Source organism: Glycine soja, chromosome 12 (genome assembly GCF_004193775.1).
Source record: "Glycine soja cultivar W05 chromosome 12, ASM419377v2, whole genome shotgun sequence".
Taxonomy (NCBI): Eukaryota; Viridiplantae; Streptophyta; class Magnoliopsida; order Fabales; family Fabaceae; genus Glycine; species Glycine soja.
In genome coordinates this window covers 41790098-41815941 of record NC_041013.1, presented here as the reverse complement: position 1 = coordinate 41815941, position 25844 = coordinate 41790098, and the positions used below count along the sequence as shown (strand labels likewise).

The 25844-nt window shown below is 32.1% G+C and overlaps 4 protein-coding genes across 4 annotated transcripts; 1 reads left to right on the top strand and 3 right to left on the bottom strand.

The window, feature by feature from the left end:
* Nucleotides 1–55: 55 nt before the first annotated feature.
* LOC114379461 (polycomb group protein FIE1-like) lies at nt 56–3584 on the bottom strand (the record flags this gene model as incomplete). The annotated part of the gene is made up of 8 exons (XM_028338128.1): nt 56–207; nt 823–919; nt 999–1058; nt 1664–1741; nt 2253–2345; nt 2417–2497; nt 3280–3345; nt 3435–3584. Coding segments are annotated over 8 exons (675 nt in total), but the record flags the coding sequence as incomplete, so codon positions are not given.
* Nucleotides 3585–4449: 865 nt separating this feature from the next.
* LOC114379266 lies at nt 4450–5385 on the top strand. Its single transcript, XM_028337895.1, has one exon. It carries the CDS (start codon nt 4491–4493, stop codon nt 5127–5129), a length of 639 nt encoding a protein of 212 aa, XP_028193696.1. The 5' UTR covers nt 4450–4490; the 3' UTR covers nt 5130–5385.
* Nucleotides 5386–8453: 3068 nt separating this feature from the next.
* On the bottom strand, nt 8454–20990 carry LOC114380403 (pentatricopeptide repeat-containing protein At4g04790, mitochondrial-like). Its single transcript, XM_028339436.1, has 15 exons — nt 20662–20990; nt 20480–20527; nt 19330–19956; nt 18578–18757; nt 18158–18222; nt 17474–17581; nt 13693–13806; nt 11838–11933; nt 11585–11683; nt 10638–10757; nt 10040–10144; nt 9577–9741; nt 9370–9497; nt 9202–9280; nt 8454–8843 (listed from the first exon to the last, which is right to left on the bottom strand). The coding sequence occupies exons 1-15, from the start codon at nt 20828–20830 to the stop codon at nt 8679–8681; spliced, it is 2268 nt and encodes a 755-aa protein (XP_028195237.1). The 5' UTR covers nt 20831–20990; the 3' UTR covers nt 8454–8678.
* Nucleotides 20991–23042: 2052 nt separating this feature from the next.
* LOC114378319 (protein NDR1-like) lies at nt 23043–24103 on the bottom strand. The gene has a single exon (XM_028336890.1). The coding sequence runs from the start codon at nt 23838–23840 to the stop codon at nt 23187–23189; it is 654 nt and encodes a 217-aa protein (XP_028192691.1). The 5' UTR covers nt 23841–24103; the 3' UTR covers nt 23043–23186.
* Between the last annotated feature and the right edge of the window lie 1741 nt (nt 24104–25844).

Sequence of the window (25844 nt, the reverse complement as noted above, 5' to 3'; positions counted from 1 at the left end):
AAAAAAAAAACTACACATTTAAGAATATACTAAAGAATTTAAGGATCCATGATCGTTAACCGATCTTATCTGACATCAGAAATTTCAAGTTTGTCCCAGGTTGATTATTTGCGTCTTGCTTACGATGTATTTGGAAGCCACCACCCAAATGAGTATTTTACTTAAAGAGGTATGGAGAAGGAATTTTGGTTGCTTCAAATGCTCTACCTATGAGATAGGGATAGAGAAGGAGGAAAAAAATAGAAGATTGAAATATTTTTTTTATATTTTTTAAATAAAAAATGTAAAGCATAATAACAAATACTCCATCTCAGAATAAGTTTCACATTTTAAAAAAATTATCCTAAAATAAGTATCATGTTAACTTTTCAATGTAATATTAATTTTTTTTCACTAATATTTCCAACAATCACTTTAGCTTTTCAAAGTAAAATTAATAATAAGGTTAATTTTATAAAATTATTACTAATTTATTTATTAATATTTTTATGTGTAAAATAACTTATAGAATAGGAGGAGTAAATAACAATCATCCGCAAATGCTAAAAACTCATTTATTTCAAAAGATATTTTCAAGCTAATTTATGCGAATTCTCTAATAATTCACTTCTCTAAATTGTATGAACTGGTGACTTGACCCATTTTTAAAAGGTGAACCTGCTCGTTTAGTCCTTTGTGCTTGTAACACATGCATGGCTCAAGGTTTGACTTTACTTTAAATAAATATGAAATATTTATTTATTTAAGTAGCATGGTTTGACTTTTATTTATTTACTAGAGAAAATAATAAATTTAAAAAAAAATGCAATCAGATATTCGTACCTACTGCAACTATGTTGAAATGGAAGTCACAAGAAAACTTGATGAACCAAATATTACAATCGGGAATCGGGTATTTATGAAGAACGTCAACTACACCCTAAACATCCACACAGGAAAAAAAGTTGATTAAAACTTGAGCATAAAAAATTTAAAAACAAATAATAATTATAACTAACCTCCCCTGGAGTTTGTTCTTTCACTTTAGGTCCCCACAAGATCATTTCATTATCAACACTCTGGAAACATAATATAACATAATTCATTACTTAAGGAATTGGCAAGTAACTTTACGAATCAGAGTAAACTCAAATTGAAAAATTTGATGCTTATGATTCAATGTGAAGTTCCCAAAATGGAGGACTTGCCCAAAAAACTTTCAAAACCTTTCATCTCCCAATTATTAAAGCTTTTTTGTGTAAAAGAAACTTCATCAAAGGAAAAGTATATAAACATCAACACAACAAAGCTACCTCTGTTTTTCGACCAAAGGAAGCCTTTAAACACATGAACTAAGCACCAAAGTTATACCATACAAATTTTCGATAATTAATTTACTGTTTTAGTGAAATAGTATTAGAAGCTACCGATTTTACAAGAGATGCATGAAGCTGATACCATTGGAGCATAGTATTTCTACAACAAACCTAACATTTAATTTCCACCAGGTAGTAGACTGATAATGAGGAATCACTCACCTTTGAGAGGATAAAATCACCCAACCACCTATTACAGTCAACATAATTTATATGCACTGAAGCATTGTATACCAGAAATTAGGTATCACTAGAATTAGAAATTAGAAAAGAACAATGATATGTACCAAAAACGAACTGTTGCTTACAGGAAACTGGACAAATTTTGTTGGAAACTTAGAAGAAGGATATGTCCATGTGGATGATTTTTCTACATGTCCAAAACTCTGCAGTAACATAAGGGACATGATGGATTAAAATGAAAAGGACAATAATACAATTTATAAACTGAAAAAAAAAAAGTCATATTCATAAATATTTTGGTTCATGCACATTTTAATTGACTCAATGCATAAACAGGATGAGGCATCATGTTCCACACAAGAATTTTACAAGAAACTACAAAAACAATGGTTACTGGTAGCGTCCATGTTATCACTCTAATTGGTATATTGGACAGAGTTAGCAAAATACATAAACAGTAAAATAAATCATAGTCAGATAACATCAGTGCAACAACCATAAAACTAAATATATTACCCTTCATAGACCAAATTTTAACAGTATTATCCATGCCACAACTACAAATACAATACATATCCGATGGATGAAAATCCTATAGCAAGCAACAGAAAGTTAGTTTGGCTAATCTCCAAAATCCAAATCTTATATTATCATCGAGAATAGGTAATTAAGCAAGAAAAAGGGAGAGATATATTAGATGAAGAATACACTTACAACACTTAAGACTTCATTTCGATGTCCCCTGGCTCCAGCAAATATCAAAATGTATATTCCAGTATGAGCATTCCATAACCGGATAGATTCATCCTGATAAACCTTAGAAGTCATTGAATGAAAATGAGGGATTCTTTAAATAGTGAAAATATGAAGCTATTTACTTTGCTTGCAGATACCACAAGTGATGGATTTAATATTTGAGCTTTGACTTCATTTATGGAGTCTCCATGGCCAACAAAAATCTGCACAAAGGAGGGCGTTATGTCACATAGCAGCAGGGATTAACGCACAACCAGTACATTTTCAACATTATTAAATAAAAAAAGTATTTAAGACATCCACCTTGCACTCTTGCAGTAATTCCCACAGTACTCTAGATTTACAACCAACACTAAAGGCACATACGGGTAAATAACTCAATTACGCTTTTATTCAGTAAGAACTTAGGATGTGTCATGGTAATCTTTTATGTTAAACTTCTTAAAATAACCTTAAGAAGAATGTATAGTAAAGACATGAACCACTTTCATAAGCTTAAACTAGACTCCAACGAGGATACCAACATTTTTTTCTTACAAAAATGCTCCCAGTTAGTTTGATGAGCTTCACCATCAACTTATTGAAATAAGTAAAAAGAACTACCCTTAATCAATACCTGCTTGAATGCTTATATCATTACATAAACCCAAATGAACTCCATATAAGCTCTTATAAATGCCTCCCAAATATAAAAATACATAATCATCTTGTTCATATGCTTCAAGTAGACTATCACTAGTTCATTACTATAACCAAATTACCAAAATACACTGTGTATCTTCTCACTGCCAGCATCAATGACTCGAATTACCCCATTAAGTCCTCCAGTCACAACAAGTGGGGTCCCATTAACATTGCATGCCCAACCCACAGTGTAAAAAGACTCATCATTCTGGTTTACATAAAAACATATAAATTGAAGCACATTTCTATACACATACTTATACAAATGAAATAAGAGAGTGAAGTGTCACTATTGACTTACATCCTCATCCACATAAGATTGCAAAACTGCAATAACCCCTTCTTTAAGGCATTGATAAACAGTAACCTAAGGAATTAAGAAGAACAAAAGAACATCAAAGATTGAAACTTTGGCAATGAAAAGAAAATGGGGTGGTGGGAAACTAGAGGGGGTACCCTGTTGCCCCCAACAGTGGCGAAAACGTCAAGGTAGCGAGAGTCAAGGACGTTGAAAACGATGGCGTATAGAGGACGTTTTCCCTCTTGGAGGCGATTGGTGACTCTGTAATCCTTCTTCTTCGCAGGAATCAATGATCCCACCACAGGTCACATTCCAAACCCAACGACTTCCCCACTTTTCAGCCCTTGCCACCACCTTTTAATTAAGAAGAAAATGTAGGTCTAACAACTTTAGATAAAATTATTTCCGAACGAGAATACTTGTAAGAAACTAAAAAAATTAAGAAGAAAAAAATATGGAAGAAAAATTTTAAAAATGGAAGAGAAAGTGAAAAAAAAATCATATAACAGTTTTTATACTAATTAAAAAACTACACTTAACTTAAAAAACCAATTTTTTCATTATATTGTTTTTTTATTAAACAAAATTATTTTGATTTTGATTTTTATGTTAGAAAAAAATCAATATTTTAAATGTCTAATATTAAATTTTATAGTGCAACAAAGACATTTGAAAGGTCACCTTAAAAACTAATTTATAAAAGGATGGTCTATCCAGTTATATAAACACTTATTATGTTCATGAATTATTCGATGTGAAACTATTCTTTAACACCTAAAATAAAATTTTTAAAAAAAATCAACTCATTGTGTCACGCCCATTGAGGGCAAGGATTTTTTTCCTTGTAGCTCCCACCTCATTTTCTTTTCATTCGTCAAAAAATAATGTCTTGGGATATAACTACATATTCAACCACAACGCTTGTGTTAAAAGGTTTCTTTGCAGTTTTACACTGCTATGTTAATGAATTTTGTATCAACATATTAGCATTTTGAGTGTAAATTCCTATCATTTTGATTCTAGAATTGAACCGTTCTACATATAATAACAAGTATTAGATATTATTTTCCTTATTGGACAATAATTTAACTGTATTATCTGAAAACTGATAGCTATGTATGCATATATACACACCAAACCAACCATAGTCCAAAAAAATACAACACCCTTATCTTCAGTCATTCTTTCATTCACTTTACTTCCAAATTGGAATGGCTTCCACTGTGTTCTCATATCCTTCTCTTCACCTTAACATCTATCCACAGAAAACATCATCAAATCGATCAGAGTTTTCCATTCACATCCAACCCAAAAAGCACTTTTCCATTAGATGCACATCTTTGGACTCAACTCCTGAGGCTGACTTTCCAACTCCAGACCCTTCCTCAAGCACAGTGAACAGTGCAGAGTCCTTTCCCATTGAGAAGAGAAGGAGGTCAGAGATAGTGAGGAAGAGAAGGGGAGAGAAACTTGTGCAGCCAGAGCCACCAAACTTTGAAATAGGTTGGAAGAGGACCAAGGAGATTAACCTAGAGAGGCCAATAGGGCATGTCATAGCTGATTTTTTGGAGAAGTTGGAGACCCTCATGGGGAAGGAGTTTGGATCCACAGAACTGCTGGCTAAGGTTGGGGAGATTGTGGCTGAGAGGGCAAGAGAGGAGGCTGAGATTCTCATGGATGAAGGAAAAGTTGAAGAGAGAATGGTAACTGAGCTCTTTAGAGTGTTGAAGCTGATGGAGATGGATTTGGCTATGGTTAAGGCTGCTGTGAAGGAGGAGACTTTGGGTGAGAGGCTTGAGCTGGCCAAGGCAAGGTGCAGGCAAGCCATACTTGTTGCTTATTCCTTTTGAGAACTCTTTCATGGGAATGAATGTGACATCGGATATACAATGTAGGGTGTGTTTGGATACGCATTGGAACCACGTTAAATGGAAAAATCACACTTTTCAAAAAGCAAAAATGTCAAAGTAACTATGTTGTAGCTTTCATATGAAAGTTCATTAGCGTTGGATTCAACTGTTTTCTAAACACACACGTAATAGTGGTAAAGAATTTGATGGTACTAATAAATTTGAAGTGTGCCCCCATTGATTTCTTTTCTTTTAATCATCACATTTTTTTACCTAAGACATGACATCGGATTCTGATTTATATAAAAAAGTAAAATGTTTACAGAGAGGTGGTTAACTGATATGTCTTGAGCACTTTTGAGTTTTGAAAAGCCTAAGATTCGTGTTCTTAATTAACTTAAACTATGAACTTATGCATAAGATAAGATAGCTTAAACTATCTGATAGTAATTTTATTTTTTAAGACTTTTCTATAGTATCTTATGTTATGAGGTTCTTGCCTCTTATGTTGACTCTAATGACCTAAAAGAGAACATTAATGCCTTACTAACATTGGATTGAACTTCTGACCCAAATTATTGGCATTCTGTTATTAGAGGATATCTGTTAACAGAGATGTCTCACTACAAGAATTTTTTTTCTAATGACAATATTTATCATTAATAATTTAAAATTTTTGTCACTTAGAAAATCCTGTGACAATTTTTAAATTTATCACCCACCGTCTCTAAAATCTTAACTAATAGATATGGCGATAATGATGATTTAGTTGTCACTACTAATAATGTTTATTTTCTATAAGTAAAATCAAAATGATTGCAATTTTTAATTATGAATCAATGCCTACTGCCTTAGGTTTTATTTATGTCTTTAAATTATTATATACCTGAGTAATTAAATAGAATAAAGATAGTCTGGGCATAAAAAAAAAATCAAAAATCAACTTATTTATTACTAATTTTTTAATTTTTTTTATTATGGACATGATACAAGAGCTAACACTTGGTTAGTTAATCATTATATTCACTGGATTGTTGTTTCATAAGTTAATCATTATATTCACTGGATTGTTGTTTCATAAGTTAACAGAGCACCTTATCATTTCAATCTAAGAGACTAATCCCTTTGTGTATGTTAAAATGATGAAGGTTACCAACAAGTTATTAGTTCAAATGGTAAATTTAATCTTTTTAAATAAGGTTTTCAATTTGAGTTTTTGGATTAAAAAAATAGATATTTTATACTAATGTCACCCTTAAAATGTTGAAGGTTAAAATCTCCTAGTGACTATTTTTTCCATAACTGATCATATTTAAAATATTTGAATCTCTTCTACTATTGTATTTTTTTTTAACCACCGTAGTTAGCACTTTTAATTTTCAATAGGACCCAAGGTATCTCTTCTATTATTTGTATACGCTAACGCGTCTATTATTTGTCTAGTCATTTTAAACGAAACGGTTGAATTGTCAAATGAGCATCTTCAATTTGATATCCATTTTAACTTTTAAAACTCTAGTAAAAAAAATAGTACTGTTGATCCATTCGTTAACACAAATAAAATAATTTGCCAAAATGAACTATTGCATTAATATTTATAAGGTAAATATCAATTTTTGTTTTTGAATTTGTTAAGCGCCGACAATTTTGTCCTCAAAGATAAAAAAAATTAAAATTGTCTCCAAATTTACAAAATGTTCAACAATTTAATATTATCGTTGGTTTTCTTCGTTAACTCAAATATTTGACCGTTGATGATTATCATATATCATCCACATGATTATCACGTGTTATCTAATCGACTGTTACATGTTAAAAAATTGGTTTTTCGATTTAGTTTTTAAACTTAACATCTTGTCATTTTAGTCATTGAACTTAACTACTTACTAACATTTTGGTTTTTAAATTTAACACCTACTATCATTTTGGTCATTGAAAGTACTTTTAAATTTTTAATTATGTCTCATGTTGCATGAAGTTATTAGTATAGACATTATTTATCTCTCACTTCTATTTTTTCTACAATTTTATCATTTAAATTATATTATAAATATGAAACTAATTTATAAATGATCACATCACAATAGTAAGTGCTAAATTTAGGATCTACAATATTGAATATAAAAAATAAAAGAAAATATAATAAAAGATGAAAAAATAAAAATATCTAATTTTGGTCGAACAAAATGGACTTTATACAAATCAAGTAATAAAAAAGTTATGTACATTCACAAAAAAAGCTATGTACCAAAGTAGAGTGATTTTAAAACTATTTACATGTTATGAATTATTTTTGACATCTAGGATAACAGAAAATACCATTTTCTATGGAATTTTATGCTCACTTGACACGGAGTGTCATCGTGAGTGAAGCATACTATTGATTTTATTTTGTTTTTCTTTGATTGTTTCTACAATTAATGTAAAAAAAGCTAAATAAAAACAATAGAATCGGGATAGCACCTCTTGTTAAGTGAACACACCTTCATTTAAAATAGTGTTTCATGCTATATTCTAGGTGACAAAAACAACCCAAGTAAATAACTTTAAAACTATTCTACTTTGGTGAATAATTTTTTTATTACTTGTTTTGTAAAAAAAAAAGTCAATAAAATTATTCATTTTGTATCTATTTGCTTTTTTAATTTCCCTCTTAATTAAATAAATATATTGTGGAACTTTTAAAAATAAATTATTTAATTTTTTTAGTATATACAAATTTCTAATTTGATTCTTATAAAAACTAAATTTTCATATGTTTATTTATTTGCATTTTAGTTATATTGTTTGTCACTGTTTTAACTAAATAAAATATAATAAATAAATTAATAGTATTTCTAATATAATATTTCTTATTTTTATACTTGACAATTATTTTTCATTCAATTTTTATCATCATTAATAAGTGTTATCACTATATTTAAACAATTGTTGTTTATTATCATCATGCTAACAATTTATATATAATATGACATTCAATTAAAAATTCAAAAATACTTTCAAGGATCAAAATGACAATAATCAAAATGTTAGTAACAGATTAATTTTAGAAACTAAAACAAAAAGTTATTAAGTTCTAAAGCCAAATAAAAAAGTCAACTTTTTGATACATTACAACTACGTAAATGACATGTGACAACCAAGTGTATGACATATGACAACTGTCAGATGTCACATAATCACCGAAAGAGTTACCTAAGCATAATTGTTGAAGTTAATGAAGAAAACTAACCATAAGACTATTTTGTCACATTATTTTATAAATTCGAGAACAAAATTTTAATTTTTCATTTTTTAAGGATTTAAATTTCAAAGCCCAACAAATTCAAGGACGAAAATAATATTTATCCATATTTATAATCAGAGTAAAGATCATATTGCATTTTTCCTTGTTAGCAACATTGTTAGGGCAAATCTGAAATTGTTGTGGAAGCAGAAATGATTATATGGGAATTTGGTAAGTATGATTCATCAAAAAATTGTTGGCTGGGGAAGTTGTAGAGCAAACTTGATGAAACGCACTATACAAAGCCCTCTTATTAAGGACCCTCATTCAGAATCATGCAAATCAGTGGCATTAGCACAAGCACATAGCAGAGAATCATGACGTTTGTGTGAAGGCAAAAGCCCAAGCTTATCCTTGATTTCCGAAAGCAACTCGGAGCAAGTGTGCAAATGACTGGACTCTTCTGACTCTTCAATCAGAGAAAATACCTATTTTACATACAAAGACAAAAATGTTGACAATACAATGTGGACTAATGTAATGGAACAAACATCATAAAGGTCCCTTCTTCCTACACTCCAAAAGAAAATCACCCAACACCCCTTTTTGTTCTAGATTACCCTTTCTGAATGAATGGGGCGTTGGGTGATTTCTTTAGGGTGCAGGAAGAAATGTCCCATCAGAAAAAATTTCCACAACCCATTAACAATATTTCAAGCCCAAACAACATAGCTGTTTGAAAGAGTTTCAAACTTGCACAAGCTACAACAATAACTCAATATAGCCAGCCATGTTTCTTACATCATTGAATTATACAAATTAAGTGAAAAGGAAGCTAGAGCCAACCTTATCAAAGAGAAATTCCATAACTTGCTCGTCACTTTGGAACTTATCCTTGAGCAGATTACACAATTCAACAGCAGAACTGACACAAAATACAACGAACTTAAAGTAAATTGCAGAATATATTTTTAGTGGACAGAAATTCAATAAAGTGAAGGGAAAACAACAAACCTTAAATGCTTATTCCAAATGCAATACAAGATGATTCTGCAGCAAGCATCATTCCAATAGTCTGTATCATCCAATTCCTTAAGTAGCAGAAGCAACCTATCCAACTCTCCCTCGGAATGAGTGTGCTCCTATAATTGTCCAATGGCTTGATTATGAATGATTGTAAGTTAAAAATTATATAAAATACTGATATTTTCAAAACCTTACAATGAGACTCGTAACTTCTTTTGCCTCCAGCTTGTGTCCAGATTGCTTGATTTCCTCATAAATAACTAGAGCCTCAGACAATTTCCCATGTGATGCAAGTACTGAGACAAGAAAACCCTTGATTTGGTTCAAGCTCTTTGGTGGTATCAATGGATCTAAGATTACCTGTAATGTTAAGGATTAATGAGATCACATAAAAGGTCACTCAGTGCTTTAATAGATGGTTCTAGTCTAAGTATATTACATATTTCCAAAAGATTGGTATATGAAACCTATTACTGTGTTATACAGTACTAAAAACCACTGAAATCATGGCATCGAGGAATAGCAGAAAATGGGAATATACACCAGGTAAAAAACAAAAAGAAAAAGAACAATGCTTTCACAAATTCAAGGAGAAATTGAGCTGAAAGATATATGCAAGTTCATCCTAGGAAGCAGCATCTGCTGCTTGGACCCATACCTTTTTTGCTTTCTCCAACTGTCCGCAAGCAGCATAAGCATTTACAAGTGCCATGAAAATTTGCTTTGTAGCTACGATTCCGGATTGCTTCAGTTCTTCATAATACTACAAGCATAATGTTGAAACATAAAATCACTAGCTTTCAACACATCTGTTGGCAGTATATCTTAATTACTTCAGTTTATCAACTGTATTTATGTAAACCCAAAAATATTATAGTGCAGCATCACAACATTAGCACAAATAAACAAAAAGAGAAAAACCGTAAGCTTAGTGAACCCATGCATGATAACATTGAAAAAATTAACTTTGGAGTGCTTATAAACATGAACTAGAAACATGGGGAAAATATCAATACAAAAGATGCAATTTCTCTTAAGCAGTATTTGGTTCTTCTGATCAATATAACTCTTGATTTTTGCTAAGAAGTCTGAGTTAACATCAGAAGGAACAATAGAAGAAAGAACAAAAACCTTTGAACATAAACACTGGTTTAAAGATCACAAAATGCCCAAAACGGAAGAGATGAGTTTATTCCTGATTCAGATAGATATGTAAGAAACTATAAACTACTACGTGGCTATTAAACACAACTTACCTTCACTATATCCTCTTCAGTTTCAGAGTTGCTAATCAGGTAGCTGAAAGTCTGTGAATCAGGCTTTACATCAGCACATTGCATGTGCTCAAGAACCCTCACCCCATCACTGATGTTTTTCTGCAAAATTTAGGGAAAAAGGGTGAGAAAAGGAATTCATGGTTTAAAGTAGGTGACATGTCGATTTAAATACATCTTCAAAGGTCAATTGAGACTTGTTATATAAACCACTGTGACAATAAAACTATCTACATTATCAATAGTAATATCCCAATCAATAACACAGCATCATGAGAAAGCATCAACATATTTTTAGTTAAATTACAAAATCATATTGAAAACAATGAATTACCTTGATAAATTGCCCAAAATCTAAAAATACTATCTTGCAAACAAGTGTTTTCTCAAATACCAACAGAAATACAACTGGAAAAATATTAGTCGTATTAAATCCTGAAGAAAATATTGCAGACAAATTCATTCATCCATTAATTTTATTATCCTAATAACTTTTTAATAAGCTTTACCTCTAAAGAGATGTAATTTAAAGAATTTATCTATATGCCCAAATTTCAATAGTTGGTTCTTATTTTATTTTAATTAAGTTTCTTTTTAAAAAATATTGTATAAACCATTCCTTGTATTGCATGAAGAACACGATATTTTGGTATTATGGCAGAATTTAGGCCTCTTCAAACCTATATCTAATTTATAGATCCATCTACTTGTTTAACTTGTGGGGATATGAGACAAATTTCCAAGCTATATTCTTTTTGAGCCATCTAGACATGCATGTACAGAGTCTATTTGATCTTTCTGCCAAAGCCAGCGAAAATTTCCAGAAATCATATTTTAAGTTCTAGCAAACCATTCCAATCTCATTGAAGAAATAGTTAAAAGTCTACAAGAGCAAAAACAGAGGCATCCTCAGTAACCAGAAACAAAACCTCTCGAAAACATTCTTCCAATATAGCATTGTACATCCCCGGTGATGGCTTCAAATTTAATTTCCCCAAATCATCAAGCATCTTATATGCACCTTCAATCTGCATTATGAAACAAAAAAAGAAAGTTTGAATAAGGGATAATGTTCACAGTGATCAACCAAATTACTATCATAAATAAATGTTTAGTGACACAGTCAAAATAAGTAGAATTACTGATGAACGCAAAAACGTAAATGCAATCTGTACAACTTACATCTTTCATCTTCAAGAACAAGTCTATCATAGATCTGAATGTTTCATCATTTGATTCCAAATTGTAGCGATGTATGGTTGAGAAGATTCGATGGACCTTTACCAAAGAAGAAAACAAACGTTACATTGCAGAACAGCAAACTATGCTAGACAACATAGAAGGCTTCAAAAACTAGCAGAGAGCCAATTTTAGCATATACTCTCGCAACATGTTTAATTAAAATTCTGCCCGAATTACTTGTCCCTTAAGTTTGCAATATAATGAAAAACTGAAAACATACAAATGGAGAACAACAACAACAACAACAACAACGCCTTATCCCACTAGGTGGGGTCGGCTACATGGATCAACTTCCGCCATAATGTTCTATCAAGTACCATACTTCTATCTAAATCATTAAGTTCGAGATCCTTTTTGATAACCTCTCTTATAGTCTTTTTGGGTCTTCCTCTGCCTCGAATTGTTTGCCTTCTCTCCATCTGGTCTACTCTCCTCACTACAGAGTCTACCGGTCTTCTCTCTACATGCCCAAACCACCTAAGTCTATTTTCTACCATCTTCTCTACAATAGGCGCTACTCCAACCCTCTCTCTAATAGCTTCGTTTCTAATTTTATCCTGTCGAGTCTTACCACACATCCACCGCAACATCCTCATCTCCGCTACACCTACTTTATTCTCATGTTGGCTCTTGACCGCCCAACATTCTGTTCCGCACAAAATCGCCGGTCTTACCGCAGTCCGATAAAACTTTCCCTTTAGCTTGATCGGTACCTTTGCATCACATAACACCCCCGATGCTTTTCTCCATTTCATCCATCCTGCTTGAATGCGATGATTCACATCCCCTTCAATTTCTCCATCATCCTGTATTACAGACCCAAGATATTTAAACCGTGTGACTTGAGGGATAATATGGTCTCCTATTTTCACCTCTGAGTTAGAAACCCTCCTTCTTTTGTTGAACTTACATTCCATATACTCCGATTTGCTTCTGCTTAGGCGAAAGCCATGTGTTTCTAGAGCTCGTCTCCAAGTTTCCAACCTCTCATTCAACTCCTCCCTCGACTCTCCAAGGAGGACTATGTCATCTGCAAAAAGCATGCATCTCGGCGCTATCTCTTGGAGAAAGGAAACACAAATATGTAATCCTAACTGTTTACACTTCTCTTGTCTCCATGAAAAGTTATGTCATTTTCCTAAAGGTAAAGGCATGTGTTTTAGTAGAAAGGCTTGAATCTTAGAGAAAAGTCAAAAGATGAACCGACCAATTCTAAGCAATCTCATTGTGTTAGAAATTACAGCCAAGAGAGATAAGTTTATGAAATAGGACACTGAAATCTAAATAGAGCTGCAGAAACAACCATACATTTCTTTCCTTATAACTGAGCTTTTACCTTTTAGTTAGTTAAAGACAAAAATATTGATGGACTTTAACCGAATATCTTAAGATTTTAGGTTAATGATCCCTTGACATGGTGATATTCATGACCAATAAGTAATACTTTTAACTAATCTCAAATTAAAGTTTAGAATAAGTTAATGATGGGCCTACAGTTCATAATTTCTTCAGGGCCAAAGGACTTTTATTTGAGGGGTGTACGACAGATAAAATCATTTTTTTTAACAAAAAGATCATTCTTGGATTCTTACCTAACAGTAACACTATAAGCTTTCAAGTCAAACAGTTCATTGACATAGCATGAACTGTAGCTACTTCAAGGTCATAAGCTTAGACATCAAGGCCAAAGGTTATAAATATATGTGGTGAGAAGATATGAACACATTAGCACACTGCACACAAATTATGACAAATGAAGAAACAAAGGAGTAATTGTATGGAAGATTCGTCATACCAAATTATATTCAGATGTATCATCACAAATTTGTAATATTGAGTGTAACACCTTGGTTGATAGAGTCAAGCCTGCTTCACACATTTCATCGACAATATCAAGCGCCACATGTACCTGCATTACAAACCAGAAAGAATTTATCTTAAATGCAAACTCCAAGCTTTTCATATGTGAGGAGGGATCAAGTTACACCAAGAGTAACTCTAAAAGAGTTACTCCTCAATGTCCTCATCAGCTCATCCTCACCATTTATTTTCTTGAAATCTAATAGTTATAATGATTAGCTAATCTTAACTATTAGATTCCAAGAAAATGAATGTTGAGGACGAGGAGTAGCTCTCTCTCTCTCTCTCTCTCTCTCTCTCTCTCTCTCTATATATATATATATATATATATATATATATATATATATATATATATACTTTGCTAACTCTTGACAACAGATGTTCTCACCTCCTGTCATCTATAACCCACAGCAAGCTTGCTCTTCTATGTGTTAGTGACTTCCCAATGCTAGAATGTGAAGATTAGTTTATGATTACTTGAGAAGGAAATATCATTTTATAGGCAAGTGTCTCTAAACTAAAGGGCAGGCAATATTCGTAAGAAAGGAATGGATAGACGGATACTTTGTAGTTGGAGGAAGAAGAGCAGTTGAAATTTTAATGCAAACCAAGTAATTTATGCAAGCAGGGAGCAAAATGGTTTCAGTTTGTTTATATAGCAACTAGCAAGTGGTCTGAAGTATAATTATGAAGAGAAAACCAAAGGGCTGTTCAGTTGACAAGAAAGCTACACCTAGTGGGGTTCCATTCACTGTGCTAGCCTGTAAAAGGTTTTCAAGAAAGCATAATCCCCATTGAATCAGGGTAGTCTGGGTAAGATACCAAGATTAAATGGAAAAAAAAACCAGAATATTTAGTGAATGCAATCCCTAATATTAGGAGAAGTCAAGTTTAGTGTATGAGAGGCAGGAATGGTGAAATTCCCTGGGCCATAATTATTTCTTTACTTATACGCCAGTTGCAGTAATAGAGTTGAGAGAATTAGAGAGAAGAGAAGAAAGTGAGATTGAGAAATCTAATGTTATTCAAACCAAGTATCAACTGATTACAGTTCAGATTTTATAGATGATCTAACAACTAACTAACCTAACTGTCAACTAACCTAAGTTAGTTGATACAGCTATCACTTAGCTGTTACACACTAATGTCCTCTTTACTAACTAGTCACAAAGTAACTACTAACCACAGTAGTTAGACTAACAGTTTACTGTAATAAAACAAAGATACATTTTGAGTAATGTAATACTCTTATACCCCCACCCCCCCCACCCCACCCCCCACAAGCTCATGAGGGGTTGGAAGAAATTCTTTTAACTACTCTGAGCTTGGATCTGAATGAAACAAATGAAGCAGGAGAGAGGCCTTTGGTCAGAATATCAGCAAGTTGGTCTGCTGCAGGCACATGAACAACATCAATCTGTTTGGTGATGACCTTCTCTCTTACAAAGAACAGATCAAGCTCCATATGTTTAGCTCTAGAATGAAGAACAGGGTTGTGAGCAAGTGAGACAGTGCTGGTATTGTCACAGAGAATAAGAGGAATGGTGTGAGCAACTTGTAGTTCGGAAAAAAGAGACTGAATCCAAGTCACCTCTTCTGTAATAAGAGGCATACTCCTGTATTCTGCCTCAGTGCTCGATCTGGCTACAACTGATTGCGTCTTAGACCACCAGGAAATGAGATTAGGTCCAAGAAAGATAGCTGCTCCAGAAGTTGACCTTCTGTCATCAGGATCAGATGCCCAATCTGCATCACAATATGCATGAAGAGAGAAGGGATGCCTAAGAGGAGCAGCTTGAAATTGTAATCCCCAAGACACAGTCCCTTTTAAATACCGCAGAATTCCTTTCACAGTCATCCAGTGTTGTTCAGAAGGCTTAGACATAAATTGGCAAACCTTGTTGACAGAAAAACTAGTTTCTGGTCTGGTAATAGTGGCATACTGCAAAGCACCAGCAATAGATCTATACAAAGTAGGATCAGAAAAGTCTTCAGAACCAAACTTGGTTAACTTGCAGCCTCCAATCATAGGGGAAGATATAGGATTAGCTTCATCCATTTTGGTCTTAGCCAAAAGATCTCTAATATATTTTGATTGAGTTAGAACGAGAGACCCATCCTTATGCCTTTTAACTTCAATGCCCAAAAGATAGTCCAAGTCACCAAGGTCTTTTAAAGAGAATACGGAATTTAGTTGAGAAACAAGAGAATGAATTAATTTGATGTTGTTTCCTGTAATGATGAAGTCATCTACATATACCAGAATGTAGACAACAGAAGAGTTTTCAGAAAACACAAACAGTGATGGGTCACACTTGCTGGAAGAAAATTTGAGGCTGAGTAGAGTTGTCTTTAATTTGTCAAACCAGGCTCTAGGTGCCTGCTTTAAGCCATAGATAGCTTTGTGTAATCTGCACACTTGCTGCTTGTTAGAAGAAACAAAACCAGGAGATTGAGACATATAAACCTCTTCTTCAAGAATGCATTATTAACATCAAGTTGTTGAAGAGGCCAGTTGTGAGAGATGGCAAGAGAAAGAATAAGTTGGACAGTTACAGGTTTAATCACAGGAGAAAAAGTCTCCTTGTAATCAAACCCAACTGTTGATGAAAGCCTTTTGCAACAAGTCTGGCTTTGTACTTGTTGACTGAGCCATCTGGGTTTTCTTTCTCCCTAAACACCCATTTACATCCAATGGCAGTTCTAGAAGGTGGAAGATCAACTAGAGACCAAAATCCATTTTTGATTAAGGCTGCATATTCAGCTTGCATAGCTGAGAACCAAGAAGGATCAGTCAAGGCTGCTTTTGTTGACTTTGGTTCAAGATGAGTAAGGAGCAGAGTAGGATTTACTCTAGGTTTAAATATTCCAGACTTAATGTCCTCTTTACTAACTAGTCACAAACTAACTACTAACGACAGTAGTTAGACTAACAGTTTACTGTAGTAAAGCAAAAATACATTTTGAGTAATTTAATACTCTTATATGCAGATATTAAAACATCATTAAAGATGCAGAGTTACAGATATCTTCCTAAAGACTAGGAATATAAAGACATCACCATAATGGATAAAGATGATGGTACGTCAGTACATGGCAGGCTTAAAGAAGAAAATTTCAAGTATGGTGATATGCAAAGTGACAAAACATATCACAGCTTTCAAATGATGATTATAAAGACTAAGGAGTCAGGCATCTATGCACCAAGTGCAAATGTTAGACAATATCTCTGTTTTCCTTTTCCCTTTCTTTTGAATTATTTTTATTAATAGTAATTCTTCTATTGATTCTCGGATATCAGTAGACAGGGCATTGGATAAGATCTTCAAGTTTTTTTTTATCAACAAGGCATGTCAGTTACAGCAGAGAAAAGATCCAGCAAAGTCATTATAGGGGCAAAAAAGGAACTTAAGAAATAACTTGTATGCTTGAATATATGTTTTTTTTTCTATAAATAAAAGTATATTTAACAATGAAGAGAAAGTAAATATATGTGGGTCCACAAATAAAAAATACATAAGTCTTGACAATGGTTCAAATTCTGTTCTTCAGTAAAGGGTGAGGAAATTGATGGTTGCACTTTCAATGTCCTATCGTGTTCCTAGATGGGACAGTTCTCTTATTTTCCATTTTCTGTCTGGATTTTTTTTTTCTTCTTATAGAGAAGGTTCTGGCAGTCACTTAATAATCACAAGATGCAATAAAGAAGGTTGTACCTTGAGCAATGCACAGCTATGTAAAATGAGCTTCTCGTATGAGGAGGATGATGGTGAAACTTCTAGTCTTTGGTGCAAATCTTTGAATTTTTTTATGACATCCTTAACCTTCAAGAATACCAACAATACATGTGAGCAAACAACACATGCACAAAGAATTTCCCCCCCATAACAGACAAGAACTATTAACAATTATCATGTCAAACAATATGTATGCAATAAAATAGCTACTAACATCTCTTGATTGTGGTCAAATGCTCATATGCAACTATGCACTTTTTAGCATACAAGCACAATGAAGCAAGATTTCATTGGCTTTTAAGTTTTAGCCACAACAGAGGTAAGAGTTTCAACAATTGTTGGATAGAACTGGGCCACATTTTAAAGACATGCCAATTCTATCTGTATCTGATAATTCATCTTAGTGCACTGTGGATGATACCCTACAAAAGCCACTCTGTTTAGTTCAACTTTAATTGAGAATTCAAAATTAATTATCACGAAATTGTCACTAAAGTATGCTAATAGAAACTAGCAAACTGGCTGTTGTACTACATCAACACACTAAAGTCTGAAGTAACATAAAAATGTGAAAATGGAGACATAGTTTTAGGATAAGCAGACTGGTTAATAGTATCGTAGCCTCACAGAAATTATCAGCACCATTTGTAAAATATTTCTTACTGATAAATCTGGAATGCTAACAGCATAACTAGCAATGAAGTCTGTAATATTATCTGCTTCATGATCTGCAAAATGTAAGAAAACTCAGTAAATACAAAATACGAGGGAAACTTTTATAGAAGAATGAAATGCCTAATTCTTCTGTACAATTATAGTATTACTTCAGATACACTAAGGTAGAATGTTAGAAAAAATCTTTAATTGAATACATTTACAGTTACCCAAGAAAAAATAAAGATCCGTGAAGTCCTAATTTAGGTAAGTTAATACATATAAAATATAAGTGGCAGAATTTGATGGATAAAAAGGCTCATATAGCATATGCAAATTCTTTTTCTTCTTTCCCAAATGCAACTCAGTGCCATATCTCACGACTCACATACATCATCGACGTTGAAAAAAGAAAAATATCGCAATTACCACTTGTTTTGAAGTCTAAAAGGAACTTCTCCGCTACAGGTTCCAATAGTAATCTTCCTAATGCTTGAAATACCTTTGCTACTGATTCAGCAGATGAAAGGTTTTTTATGTCTATGATTTCCAGTAGCTTCAAAATCTCCTCCATCCGTTCACTTTCACAAAGAGCTAATAAATAATTTTCTGCAACATAGGTTGAACAAATTAAGTTTCTAATGTGCTACATGAAACAAGATTTTCTATCATTATAGAACATCAAAGTGCAGAAAAAGCAGCATTATGTTAATAGTCATATTTCCTTACTAGTTACTAGATAGCAGATGCACTGATTATGAGACATGCATGTTTGGCATGGAAACTTCTAATAATGAGCTGCATGCATAACAGCAATGTACTTGGAATATAATTTAGCTCAAATTTTATTCTCTTAACATTTTTCTGATACAGCACAGGTGTGGATTTAGATAAATGTTAATTGCAATGGGGTAGCATAAAGCATTCGTATCTTAATACTCAAATACAATTAGCCACATGGATCACTTGCAGTTCAAACAGCAAGGGTAAACAGTTTCACCTCAAATGATCCCAAAAAATGTCATAGAAGACATCAATTATGTCTCTATGTAATGCAAAAACACTGATGAACTTTTCAACATCTGTTACAGCTAAAATTTAAAGCAGGATGTTCATCAGCAGAACATGTTATGGCAAAAAAATGCATGTAGATAAAATAAACAGAAAAAAGATTCTCCTACCTTGTATATCAGATGTATCTTCACCTTTATTCTCTGCAATATTGTCACAAATACCTTGAATCTTTTCTTCGTTATTATCTTTTAACCACAGCAACATTTCATAGTAACCCAGTCTTGCAACTGAACTGGGATTCTCATCTTCGATAACAACACAGAAAAATTGAAATTCCTCAACCATACACATGTCAATCAGATACAAAAGAAGGGGGCGATATGTTTGCTCTTGTAACTCTAAACCTTGTTCCCTCATTGATTTGAAAAGGTTAAAAACCTTCCCCAGTTCTTGTATTGCAATGTCTTTGTCATCAGTTCCCCTGGCTTTATCTATGCACATTTCTACCAATGTATTGTATCCTTTCACATCTGGTTCTCGTCCCACTTTACCAAACAACTCAATGGTAGCCTCTGGTCCTAGTATCCTTGCGCAGACTTCAACTAACTTCTGAAAACGGCTTTCTTGAGTGAAGTCAAACACACATTTTTGTTTCTTTTTACGAGATTGCTCTTTCCATTGTAGTAATACATTGCTTTGAAATACACTTGACAACCATGATAGATTTGACATGTTTTCAAACTTCTTTTCTCCATCAATTTCCTCAGAATCAGGTTTCTTGGCCGACTTATCAGCTGCATTCAGTAACAATATTCCGATATAATTAATCTTTTGTAGACAAAGAGAAAACAAGCTCATAAATTAAAGGTAATTTATTCATAAGAGATGGGGCTGTAGTTCATGGTTCACCAAGAATGAAATTAAAAAAAAAAAAGTGATCCCAAGAAAGTATTTTTGGCAAACTACAGAAGAGAGATTTCATTCCATTAACCCCCCACCCCAAAATAAAAAAAGAACAAGGCAAATTAATTGTAAATAAAAGTAAAAAATACTAGTTAAACCACCTAAATTAGACATACTCCCAGCTTTCTCAGTTTTCCTTGTTATCAGGAAAAAAAATGGATATATATAGTGAAAGCACGCGAGTGAACCTTTGCCATACACCCACACACAGATGGTTAAGATTTTCTTAATCAGTTTTAATTTAACAATTAATTTGAATCATAAATTATTCACTCTCCTTTCAAACTCTCATCTCGCACTTGGTACCCTTCCTATATATGAATGCATTCTCACATAAATTTTAACAACACTTACCATAGAAAATAGAAGAAATATGCTTAAACACCCCATTAGACGAATCACCTGCACCAAAACTGAATAATCAGATTCTAACACTCAAATTCTCCAACAATGCAGCATCCTCATCAATAATTTCCAGCATCAACATAACGAATCCAATTCTAAAATTCGTGGCAAGGGTTATGATAGTGAAGCACCTGAATCAGAGGGTCGCTTAAGCTTGAGGCTTGACAGCGTGGAATCGTCATCGACGAATAACTTGGCTAAAGAAGAAGAAGAAGATTGAGTTTTGGTAGTGCCGCGTTTGGCTGAAGGTGAACCGAGCACAGAGCATAGTCTTCGAACGTAGGAGTAACGCACTTGCATTTATGATCAACTTGAAACGCTACAATGCTCTTTTTTTTGCTTCTTCTTCTATGGAAATGGAACCACGCGACAATTTCAGTGGCCTTGTAGCACATCAATTTTTGTTCTGTGACATCATACGAATCTCATATCTCATGGAGCTACCAAAATAGGGGTATTGTGTTCAACTTTCTTTTGATGTGTTTTTTTATGAAAATAAGTGTTTACAAAATCACCCTAGCCGAGCCTAGTAATAAAGTTTAGGTTTGATTTGTGAAAAATAAATAGATGACTCAAGTTTTATTAAATTTTAACTAAAAGCTTGATTTTTTTTTTAATCAAAAGCTTGAGTTTGGCTTGACTTGATTTCACTTGTTTAATTTATTTATATTTTTTTAATTTGCAAAAATAATTCTTAAATTATTTAACAATTAATTTAGTATTTAATAAAATATGTTAATACTATATAATAACTTATAAACAAAAATAAATGTTAAACATGTTTATGGAACTTGTATGTGATTTTAATTTTCTCTGTTATATATGTAAACAAGCTATAGGCATAAACAAGCTATAAGCATGTTATTAATGTGGAGCTTGTAAAGTTTAGATTTGACTTATTTAAATAATTCATTATAAATTGGTCGATTTTGACTTTTTTACTAATCTTGAGTGATTTCATAAAATTAAATATCAAATCAGTGTAGTTTCTAAACTATTTATTTGTTAGAGGATGAATTTTTTCACATTCATCCTTTGTCTTTTTGTAGAAATTGCCAAGAGGGTTGCCTACAAGAGACACCACTTTGACTATATCCATTTTTTTTCTTGTTAATGAAGGATTGTCATCTTGTATACAAGAGGTGGCACACTACCTTGCTTTCATACTTAATAATGTCGTTAATGTTAAAAATAGTATGCATGAGGTTTGTGATCATTGATTAAGTTTTTAAAATAAAATAACTAAATTGAGCTTTTTAATAATAAAGAGATTAAATTAAAAAAGTTAAATAAAAAAGAGAATAATTCATATTAAATTTAAACCTTTAAATACACTAGTATAAGCTCAAAATATTGTAGTTTTTTTTACAGAAAAAATATTGTAGTTTAAATAATAATAATTGTTTTTTTTTACTTAAAAAAACTATTCTATTAACTTTTTAAAAAATAACTAGCATAAAACTTTACTTTCTAATCAAGCTTACGTGCCCACTAAAGTTCACTTATTGATAAATAAAAAATTGAATAGTATGCATTAGATTTGCTATCATTGTAAAAGAAATATATAAATCAAATTTACTTAATAAATAGGTTTGAGTTAACCTAGATTTTAATATGAATTAAATCTTCTTAAAAATAACTAACATAAAATTTGACTTTCTAATCAAGCTTACTTACCCACTAATTATAAAGTTCACTTGTTGATAAAAAAAAAAATCGAATAGTATGCATGAGGTTTGCCATCATTGTAAAAGAAATAAATCAAATTTACTTAATAAATAGATTTGACTTAACCTAGATTTTAATATGAATTAAATCTTAATTATTAAATATTCTTCTATCTAATTAAGTCATGATTTACCGATATTATCTTATACTATTTTATTAAAAATAAAACTCCTTAATTATAAAAGATTATAATTTCCTTACTGCTAAAGGACTCCACTCTATATAATTCTAAGCAGGATAATCATTTTCTAACTTTACACACACAGATGTCTTTACAATTACAACATACAAATGCATCCTTCATTGTCGATGTTTGTCAAAGACTAAAATTACCAAAAAGAATAGAGTTAAACACTTAGACTCACATCAAGATTCATGTAGCAACCAAAACGGAAAAGATTAAGTCATTTAAGATACAATCTCTTTTACGCAATTCTTAAAAATCAAGAGTGAGTTTAGTTAGGAAGCAAGAAAATCAAATCCTTAACTAATAAATAATATAATAATGAACTTTCTTTTTATTTTTTCCATATGTTGTGTTTTCTTCTAATTAAAATAAAAATTGTTAAAAGTTTTCTGGTTTGAAAAAAAAAGTTGTTTACCCTCTAGTTAGGATTCTTAAGTTTCAAGCTAGCCACCATATTTATGAGTGTATTCCCATATATATTTATGCTACTATTCACAATAAAATGAAATAAGTTTGTTTCCTAAAAAAAACAAGTTGGGTACTAAAATATTTATACATGCATCCATCTACATAAATATTTTAAAGAAATCCCCGTGCTTAGATTCAAACTCGTGTAATCGAATATAATCATCTCTAATCTTTGAATTGGAACTAGACAAAAAGAAAAGTCACAATACAAATTACAAAAATAAAATAATAACAATACACACAAAAGTGGGTGAAGTGAAAAAGTCAAGTCAACTAAACCCACAAGCCACAAAAAGGGAGAAGAAGGGAAAGAAGAAGCGCACGATAGCGTCCACTGAGCTTAGATGCGCCGGACTCGATCACCACGGGGTTCTTCCCTCCAAGCCTAACGGCTTTACGATACACCTTCATTCCCGAATCGCCAATTTCCACATTTGCCCCTCCCCATAAACGGTGCCGTTTCGTGTACCAGAAGAGAATCTTGTACTTCACCGCAGTAGCATAGTCCACACGGTACCACATTCTCCCAGCCACCGCCGCGGTGAGGTTTCCGCCGCCGCCGCTGAAGTTTCCGTGCTTGGTGGCCTTCTTCTGGTGGCCCTGGTAGAACCTTTGCACGGTGGCGTTGCCGAGGGGGCGCGTGAGGTTGACGCTCTCGAAGACTCTGAAGGAGAGGAGAACGTCGTCGTATTGGATGCCTTTGTCCTTGTTCCCGTTGGTGAGCTTGAGAGCGAAGAGTATTGTGGTGTTTTTGTTGTGAGTGGAATTGGAATTTAGGGTTTTGTTGAGGGCAGGAACGTAAATGTAGTCGAGGTAGCATTTTGGTTCGTCAACGCGGAGACTCAGCCATAGGAAGAGCGCAGTGAGGCCTATGGTTATTAGGAAGGTGACACAGCGCGAGCAGCAGCTGTCGTGCTCCGCCGCCATCTGCGGTGGCCGGAAGAATATAGAGACAAGAAAAACTGTGTTGTTTGTTTGTTTTGATGCTGTTGTGTTGGGTTGCGTTTATGTGTGTGTGTTTTTATTTCTGGGTTTGGAAGGAGAGTTGGGACGAGTACATACTAGGAAAGTGGCAACTTTTTAGGAGCGTGTTCTTTTTTTCCTTTACGGAGAATATGAAAAAGAATTTAGTTACACCCTAGTAGATTTTTTTTGTACTGAGAGAGGTAAATCCTCTTTGGATTCATTAATAGTTTATAAGAGTTGCTGTAAAAATATGATTAAATGATCACCTATTTCATTTTTAAATTTTTTTGGTTTCATCTTTTATTTTTTTAAGGTTTATGTTGGTTTTTTATTTTATTATTTTGATTCAATTTAGCCTTTTGTACTTTAAAAATTTTATTCTGGTATTTTTTTTTCCAATTTAATCTTTCACTTCATCTAAGAGTGAGATTGTTAATCTTATAAGAATGATTTTTTTTTTCTATTTTCTCTCCTTTTCCTCCACTTCTTTTTTAATAAAAAAATATTTTTAAATGATTAATGACATCAATAAATAAAAGATCAAACTGAATCAAAAAAATAAGATAAAATGATCAAAATGACATTTTAAAAAATAAAAGACTATATTAAAATAAAAAAATGAAAACCAACTTTAAAAAAAATAAATGATAGAGTAAAATAAAAAACTAAATAGTTCATTTAGACTAAAAATATACTATTAATGTTCTTTTGTGCTTTTTACTTGAAGATCGTTGGATTGGTAAATGCAAATTCAATTTTTCTTGGTCATCCTACTAGTAAGATTTTTTAAAGAAAAAATTAAATTAGTATTTTAGCATTTTTAAAAAAAATTAATTTTCCAGTCTATGTTACTAGAATCAAATTAAACCGAATATGTAAACATTAATAAATAATTGGTCCGAGTAATATTGAATTTAGTCCTCTTAAAACTGATTTTTCATATTTAAGGTTTAAATATTATGAATGAAAAAAATATGATTGAGAATGAAGATTCATTAAAGATGATCAAATAAATTTTTTCAACCAAGATTAGTTATCAACGAAATTAATATATAATCCTTTCCAATTTCATGGTAATAAAAAAATAAAGTATATAAATTTTATGATTAAAAATTGTAAAATTTTAATTGTATTATGTACTTGAAATAAATATATGTCAAATGACCTAAATAAATTTTAATGATTTTTTTTGTGAAAATTATTAAATATATGTGAATTTAATGTTTATCATCCTATTATTTACTCTCTAATAGGAGTATTTAAATTTATAACATAAGAATAAATAATTATGCATACAAAAATATTAATCGTGTGCTTTTGTAAAAATTAAAATGCTAGTAATATTTATAACTTGATATATTATTATTTCCAGATTTTAATACTATATAAAGTTGACACGTAATTAATGTTTTGCAACTAAAACATCAAATTATCAGTAAGCAAAATTAAATTTTAAAAATTATGGAATAATGTTTTAGCTGATTTTTTCTGATCTTATTAAAAATGAAATTGGTTTTAAATTTTAATATTTATTTTTGTTTTCAATGTGACCCCGATTATGGCTTGTCCTTGAAGGTTGCAAGGCAAACATGTGAAAGTGAAACTCTTTAACTACATGAGATTGTGAATTTTATTTTTTTTATTACATAACGTGGAGATTGAAAACACGGATTGACGATGGTTCGAGGTAATTTGGTATATGGCCCAAAGAATGCGTGTTGGAACGTGCTAGGCCCAAAGAATACGCGTGGGACAAAGAAGAAAGATATTTGTTTTGATTCGTCTATTTTCTTATATATAAGCCGAACACGAGAGAATGAAAATTATATACATGTTTGACAGAATTTAGTATTGAAGTTTTATTTAGTGATATAAATAAAAGAAAACATTGAAATTGATAGGCATTTAATAAGAAGATTAATTATCCATATTAAGATAAAAGAAAAATAATTTTATATATGTGGT

Excerpts from the sequence above, each read along its gene's own strand:
- LOC114379266 (XM_028337895.1), top strand. The coding sequence starts at position 4,491 with ATGGCTTCCACTGTGTTCTCATATCCTTCTCTTCACCTTAACATCTAT.
- LOC114380403 (XM_028339436.1), bottom strand. The coding sequence starts at position 20,830 with ATGCAAGTGCGTTACTCCTACGTTCGAAGACTATGCTCTGTGCTCGGT. Across the intron at positions 19,957-20,479 it reads TATTTCTTCTATTTTCTATG|CTGATAAGTCGGCCAAGAAA; the intron begins GTAAGTGTTGTT and ends TACTGAATGCAG. Across the intron at positions 13,807-17,473 it reads ATAGCTGTGCATTGCTCAAG|GTACATGTGGCGCTTGATAT; the intron begins GTACAACCTTCT and ends TTTGTAATGCAG.
- LOC114378319 (XM_028336890.1), bottom strand. The coding sequence starts at position 23,840 with ATGGCGGCGGAGCACGACAGCTGCTGCTCGCGCTGTGTCACCTTCCTA.